Source organism: Magnolia sinica, chromosome 1, assembly GCF_029962835.1.
Source record: "Magnolia sinica isolate HGM2019 chromosome 1, MsV1, whole genome shotgun sequence".
Classification (NCBI taxonomy): Eukaryota; Viridiplantae; Streptophyta; class Magnoliopsida; order Magnoliales; family Magnoliaceae; genus Magnolia; species Magnolia sinica.
Window position 1 is genome coordinate 136,072,632 of NC_080573.1, and position 8,021 is coordinate 136,080,652.

General features: G+C 41.2%; 1 protein-coding gene across 1 annotated transcript; it reads left to right on the top strand.

Moving 5' to 3' along the window:
- Window positions 1-1,251: 1,251 nt before the first annotated feature.
- LOC131220805 (protein CUP-SHAPED COTYLEDON 3-like) lies at window positions 1,252-5,287 on the top strand. The gene is made up of 3 exons (XM_058215677.1): window positions 1,252-1,463; window positions 3,518-3,792; window positions 4,459-5,287. The coding sequence occupies exons 1-3, from the start codon at window positions 1,274-1,276 to the stop codon at window positions 5,032-5,034; spliced, it is 1,041 nt and encodes a 346-aa protein (XP_058071660.1). The 5' UTR covers window positions 1,252-1,273; the 3' UTR covers window positions 5,035-5,287.
- Window positions 5,288-8,021: the final 2,734 nt, after the last annotated feature.

Sequence of the window (8,021 nt, forward strand, 5' to 3'; positions counted from 1 at the left end):
TACACATCGACACACCTGCTGGGGGTGTTGTGGTGTTGGCAACACCACCTGATCTGCCGTTCACCTTACCGTAGAGGGATGGCTCTGCTGTATTCGGGGTCTTCCGGCTCTACCGTATCATCTCCCCGGCATTTATAGCTGCTGCGAGTTGGTAAGCTCACATGCTTGCCCATGCACGGACAGCACACGTGTCAACATGTACACGTGTGCAAGATCTTGTTTTTCATTAGGTGGGCCTCACTGTTTAATTATTTTATCTAAAATCAGGCCATTTGAAACATATGGGTAAAAGAAATACTTCCAACCAATCATCTGTTTTGTACACTCGCTATTATGAGGAGAGAAACCGCCTGGTTTGTCCACCAGATGGAAAGCTCAGATCTAGTATACGTGTGACTCGTTAAAAGATGACATATAAGTATACAGGCAAACGACACGGCGATCTCTCTCTCTCCCTCTCTCTGAAAACCTGACCTGACTCCTCGCGTCTCAACATGCTCACGCACGCACGCATAAATAAAAGAGATTGGCTCGAAGACATGGTACATTCTGATGTATTTCAGCAAGATACATCGGTACTTTAGCCTTTGAATTTGGAAAATCTTCCTAAGATCTAAACCGTTTAAACGATGGGACACACCGTTTATGGTGGGAAGACAGAAAATAAAAGTTCTTCCATTGATTTATTTCAACCTCCAGTAATTTGGTTCATCTGCTCTGAATATGGACGGTTAACATGACATTTTAAACATCAAAGGTTCGAAATAATTAATCCGAGTGATTTTACGGGAATTGTCCATTACAGGGAGTTCCTATCATATAAACGGTTAAGATCGTTTAAAAGAATCCATATCCAATGGATAAAATAACGACGTATCATAGTGTATTACATTGGATTGTAGTCAGAAGAAACCTCAAAAGAGAAAAAGAAAAAGAAAAACGCTGCAACCAACCTCGCTGCATTTACTCACAAATCCTGTAAGGAGACCTTCCAGGTGCACCTTTTTTCTGTACGCACAACCTCACTGACACCCTTCTTTATTAAAACCCAAATCGCCTGCCTACTTTACTAGCTTGCCCTTCGATTTCAGTGCACCCTTTGATTACAGACACGCATGTATACGCCCCATGCATCTGTATTGGTATTTGGTATAGTTTCTTTCTCTCTCTTTCTCTACCTGTTTATATATACACAGGCGCACGCGCACTAACAAGATAGGGTGTTTTGGGTTTGTTTCGGATTTTTTTTCTAGTGATTTTCGGGGGAAGGGAGATGTTTGGGATGGGAGAGATAGGGTGGGAGGAGAGTAATGAACAAGGGCTGCCTCCTGGCTTTAGATTTCACCCAACTGATGAAGAGCTTATCACCTTTTATTTGGCTTCCAAGGTCTTTAATGCCTCCTTCTCTGGTGTTGAAATTGCTGAGGTTGATCTCAATAAGTGTGAGCCTTGGGAGCTTCCAGGTACGTCAGCTCTCCCTCTCTCTCTCTCTCTCTCTCTCTCTCACTCACACACACACACACACACACACACACACACACACACATGGGTTTTATTCTCCTCTCTCAAATGGGTGTTGTTGAAAGTTGCTTCTATGTTCTAATCTCTCTCTCTCTCTCTCTCTCTCTCTCTCTCTCTCTCTCTCTCAATGGGTTTTCTTGAAAGTTGTTTCTACGTTCCAAGTGCCTCTTGTTACGATAACGAGGTTTGCTAGAATACGTCTGGGCGGGTGCAATAAGATACATTGGGACTTTAACCGTTGGATTAGGGTCCTTCTCAATGTCACATGCCATTTATGCGATGGGTGAGTACGTTTAAACCCTTTGTTTATTAGGAGGTTAAGGAGACGGTCCGTATTCAAATCAAAAGAGTCGTATGATTGAAGTGTTGAAAGGTTTCAATATAAGAAAATTTCCTTTTTTGGGTACCCCCGATCCAAGGTGTTGCGCTCCATATGAATGGTTTGGATCATCGATACAAGACCCCCATTCCAAAGGCTAACGTCCGGGCGTATCCTATTGCAGTGCGTCGTGGTGTACACGAGAATATGTGGGTGTTTTTTGTGGTGCTTTACTAAGCACACACTCATGTAAAGCCCCCTCTGGCCATCCATCTAACTTAGGAAGGCGCTCGCAAGGACACCATATCCTACCTTAACCAGCGCGGCTCCGCTGGATTCCTGACTGTGGGGCCCACTGTAATGCATGTGACTTACATCAACGCCGTCCATCCGTTTTGATAGATCATTTTAGGAATGATCCGAAAATTGAAGCAGATCCAAACCTTAGGTGGACCACACAACAGGAAACAGTGTTGATTGAATACCCAAAATTAACAATGTCTTGGGACCACCGTAATGTTTATTTGCCATCCCAACCTGTTGATAAGGTCACAAAACCTGGATGAAGGGACCACATAAATATCAGCTTGACACAAAACTTTTGTGGCCCACAGGAAGTATTTAATGGTCAATCACCACTGTTTCATGTGGTGTGATCCACATGAGATTTGGATCTGCTTCATTTTTAACATGATGCCATAAAATGAGCAGTCAAAACGGATGGAAGGCAGATACATCACGGTAGGCCCCACAGTCAGGAATCCACAGAAGCCATGCTCTTTTTCATCCTGTGGCACACATGAGGGGTGAAACGGCCATGATATCTAAGCCAGAAAATCTGAACATTGTGGCCCACCTGATGGAACGCTTGGAGCTATCATACGTGTGCTTGCGGGTAGATGGACAGAGCTCTACACGCGGATAGGTTTTTCATAAGTCAATTAAACAATCGCTTACATGCATGTTTGTGCCGTAAAAAGAAAGAGAGATAAAGAGAGAGAGATTTCATGGGATTTTCTTTCTTCTTTTCTCATTTCTTTTTCATGGGAGTTCTGAAAATTGTTTTATTTTATTTTATTTTTATTTTTTTAATTTTAAAGCTATTTGGAAAGAGGAGAATGATTTTATTAGGTTTTATGTATTCATGTATATATTTATGTAACAAAGCGAGATGCGTCTCCTTGCTTTTCTTCGTTTTGGATATAATCATTTTTCAAGAACGTTTATCGATTAGTAGTTAGAAGCTTTACGATCTTTCGTTTTATTTTATATTTATATAGTTACGTGGGTTTTACTGGAAATGTTCTATGACCAGAAGAGAAGTGCATTTCCTGTCATTATTATTTCCTTTTTATTGAATTGCATTACTTCTGTTTGTCTGCAATTAGCTGTTTCTCTGCCCTAGTTATCAGAATTTTGGCTTCGAACTAATCCTCAAGAATCTAAAAAAATTCATTCTCTATGTAGCTTTCAATGCCAACTAATCTCCTTGTATACTATGAGAGAGAGAGAGAGAGAGAGAGAGAGAGAGAGAGAGAGAGAGAGAGAGAGAGAGAGAAACCTTATGTCTTTTCTCTTATAACGCTGTTTTTTTTTTTTTTTTTTTTAATTTTAATTTTTTTAAAAATCTTTTGTATTTCATTGCTCATTGTCATGGTTTGGACTTTTGGAGTGCAGAAATAGCGAAGATGGGGGAGAGAGAGTGGTATTTCTTCAGTCTCAGAGACCGAAAATACCCAACCGGCCTACGCACGAATAGAGCAACTGAAGCCGGGTATTGGAAAGCTACTGGAAAAGATAGAGAGGTGTACAGCACTTCTACTGGCGTCCTTCTCGGCATGAAGAAAACCCTCGTTTTCTACAAGGGAAGAGCTCCTCGTGGTGAGAAAACCAAATGGGTCATGCACGAATACCGTCTGGACGGCGATTTCTCCTACCGTCACACTTGCAAGGTCTCTCTCTCTCTCTCTCTCTCTCTCTGTCTCTCTGATCATGGTTGCACAGTCCAAATCCAGTGCAACTGATGCAGTAGCATTGGAGTGGGGCCGAACGGTCACCTAGGCCCCACCCCCATTCAAAGCTCCCCGTTGGATCGGCATCAGCAACGAACTATTGGTTAAAGGTTTAAACTGAGATCAGCGATCCAGGCTTTGAATTACTCACCAAAACCTTTTAGTAGAAACCATCCAATCAGCAGACTCTTCCATCAATCTTAACCGTCCAATCGATGCGTCCCTCTCTAAGGGGCCATAACCCAAGAACATCACCAAGTGGATATCATGTTCATCGATGCATGCTTTTAGATAGTCAATGAAGTACATCGATTAAACGGTTAGGATCTCAATGCCATAGTTCCATCTGATTGTACGGTTTAGGTAACGTGTAAACATTGCACAATTCTAACCATGGCTCCAAGATGTATTTTAGAATCAAGGCTTAACGGGTGTGTTTGGTTACTCCAAACCAGACTTATAAATTATCAAAATATCATGAAATGTGGTACAACCAAACGCACCCTGAAAAGGACAGTAATGTTACGTTATAACAGCTTTTATAACGGCTGTTATTAGATCCTTCTGATGGAAACTCCTTTCTACCTTTCTATTTGTAAAATGCAGGAAGAATGGGTGATTTGCAGAATACTTCACAAGACAGGAGGAGGTGAGAAGCACCCATTCCTCACAAACAATAGCTTTCTCTTGGAAGCTTCTTCCCCTTCCTATCCAAACCCATCTCTATCACTACCTCCATTTCTCGAATCCCAAACCCTAGAATCCCCAATCCAAGCCCTACAAAACCCTTTCGCCAATCACCAAGACAATGACATGAAAGCCCTCAATCCAATCCATCTCTTCCCAATGACATTTCAGCCCTCCTACCCATCAAATCCCAGCCATAAATCCCTTCCCCATGAGTGCCCCACTGTTCTAAAACAGTGCAAGATGGAGAATTCCATCTCCTCTTTCTACCCACAAGAAGCTAACTTCAGCAGCTGGGTTGATAGAAATCTCCCTCAGACCCTGTACAACCACTCATGTATTTTTGACATGGGTTTTGGTGTTTTCGGGCTCTCTTCTCCTGCAGCTGCTGTGCAGGACCTGTCTCCTCCTGCTACTCTCAGCAGGCCTGGTTTTCAGATGCTAGATCCCCCTCCAATCACTGGCCTTGGAGAATCTGGACCGTTGGATCACTGATAGATAGCCTATGTTTGAAGATGTACGGTCTTGATAATGGTGATGTAAATAAGGAAGGTAAGATGCATGTGTTTGTTTCCATGTTGGAAAGTGATATGGCGTCGGAGGTAAGTAAGAAGGTTGCTGTGATGGATTAAAGGTTTGGATATTCGAAAAACGTCGGTGAGACTTTGGGCGAGTGATGTGATGTGATTGGAGTCGTGTCATTTGACGTCAGCACTCTATATCTGATTGGTGGATTCGTTTGCGTGCATGGTCATGACCCAGTCACTCTTTGCTGACGTGGCAACGCGTCGGTCGGTATTGATGGTGCTATCAGAGAATGATCACGTACATTTGGACTTATGGTAATTACCGTGCATTCTAGCTACGTGCGGTCCACTGTCACGTGTGAGTTCCATTGTTCGATCGATGCTCTCCACTTCTTTGGGTCTGGATCTCAAAATTCAGCCCAGTTCCATAACTGGGGTGGGACACACCAAAAGGAAGCAATGGGGAACACCAGGGAGGGTGTCGCCCACCGTAGAAACTTCCAGATGGAATGTGGGGTCCACCGTGTTCTGTGTATACCATCTAACCCATTCAAAATGTGAGCCCCACCCGGATGAATGAACTCAAGAAAAACTGAGCCATTCCAAAATTCAGGTAGGCTATATCAAATGAATACAAAGGATTTAGGAGTGATATGTCCCACCAGAGTTCTGAATCACCATGATTCTCAATATGTACAATGAACATGGGATGCATTAGATGGATGGTTTGGATTACACATAAAAATCACGGATTAGCTCCACTTAGCTCGAATACGTAGCAGTTACCACTTTTGGACGTATGCGACCCTCTCTGGCTATCTCGTGCGCGAGCCTGAATGGAAGCCTGACTAGTGACTAGTGACTTGGTTAACGCCGCGAGGTATAAATACGGGTTTTGATAGTATACCGTTCCCCTTGCCAAAGTACCGAAAGGGGGCTGCCTCACACACTGGTTGCATCTTAGATGATGATCTGAGCCGTTCATATTTTTATTACAACCATATAGAAGCTATGACCTCGTACTTATGCTTCATTGATGATAATCCTGGCCTTTGAATATTGGGTTTGAATCAGAACCATTAATAAATTACTTATTATTGTTCCGAATTCATCTTCATAGACAATCGTGTGTTCCGTTCAACTAATGTTCATTACAACGGCTCATTATTATACAATACGGGCGATGAACGTTTAAGATCATCCTCTAAGATGTAATCGAGTTGTAAGCTAGCCCCCTACGGTACTGTGATTCTTCGGCACCGTATCCAATCAAAATATTATTATACAATACTGGACCGGAGTCCAATCAGGGCCGTGGTTCAGTGATTCGAACCGTTGACATCATAGCCGCCTCTTGGATGCCAAGTGTTCCCAGATTGGAACATCCTAGCCATTGAGCATTATGTCTCCATCTTGACTGCACATGTAGCATCTTTTCTATGGTGATATGACCCTTTATCAAGATGCCTGCCACGTGGGTGGGCCACAGCCAAAACATCGTAGTAATGGGAGGATTTCTGATAATTGGATTAGCATAAAATTTCAACGGTCGAGTCTGGACCTTGGCTTCTTTTACTCTACAAAATTTCAACCGTCCATTTGGCACATGCGGCCTTGTGCGTTGACGGGAGATGTTTAATAGGTGGCCCACCCTGGATGGAAGACCAGCTAAGGCCCCGTTTGTTAAATCTGAAGTCTAAAGACCGAATTTGAAATATGACATAAAAAAAAAAACTTGTTTGATAATTATGGCATAAGTCTAAAAATTAAGTACTGAATTTGAAATAAATTGTTTATTAACAAACATCTTAAATGTCTGAAATATGTTAATTTGACACATTTGCCCTTATCTCTCGTTTGAAAATGTTTCATATTATAAAGAAATTGTTTTTTATTAAATAAAAATAAAATCATTATATTTAATTCAAATAAACTAAAATACTTAATAAAAAATTAAAATATCATCATAAGGCCCTCAATTCCTTTTAGTGGGAAGATTGTCACTATGTGTTGTATAGGATTGAACACCAATAGCAACAAAACCTTCAAATAAAACTCACCTTATATTTATATGCTATCTAAACCGTTTATAAGGTCATTCCCAATTGGATGAAGTGAAAAGATATTGATCCAAAACCTCCGTGGCCTATTTAAGTTTATTTTCCATCCAATATGTTCATAAGGTCACAAATACTTGTATGAAGAGTAAAAAATAAAATAAAATTATATTGATCTAAAACTTATGTGACCCTAAAAAGGATTTCAATGGTAGACGTTCAATCCCCCGCTGCTTTTTGCAGCTTTTTTTTTTGTCTCAAGCTTTTATGTGTTGTATAGGATTGAACACTGGTAGCAACAAAACCTTCAAATAAGGCCCACCTTATAAATATATGCTATCCAAATCATTTATAAGGTCATTCCCAATTGGATGAAGTGAAAAGATATTGATCCAAAACCTCCGTGGCCTATTTAAGTTTATTTTCCATCCAATATGTTCATAAGGTCACAAATACTTGTATGAAGAGGAAAAAAATTTCATATTGATCCAAAACTTTTGTGACCCCAAAAAGGGTTTCAGTGGTAGACGTTCAATACCCCACTGCTTTTTGCAGCTTATTTTTCATCTCAAGCTTTAATATGAGCTCGCCAAATGGATGGATGGTTTGGATATAACACATACCTTATGATGGGACCCTTGCTTACGTCAATACAGCAGCTATATAGCTGGTGTGAGGTACACCAAGTCACCAACCAATCCATATCCTACTTGGACGGGGATTAGCTACTGACAGGTTGAATAGCGAGATTTGCTACAGAAGTGACATCATCAAATTCCATGGGCCCACTATGATGTATGTGGGCCCATTATGATGTATGTGCTTTATCTACACCGTCCATCTATTTGGAGATTTAATTTTAGAGTATGAGTTAAAGAATGAGGTAAATCTAAATATG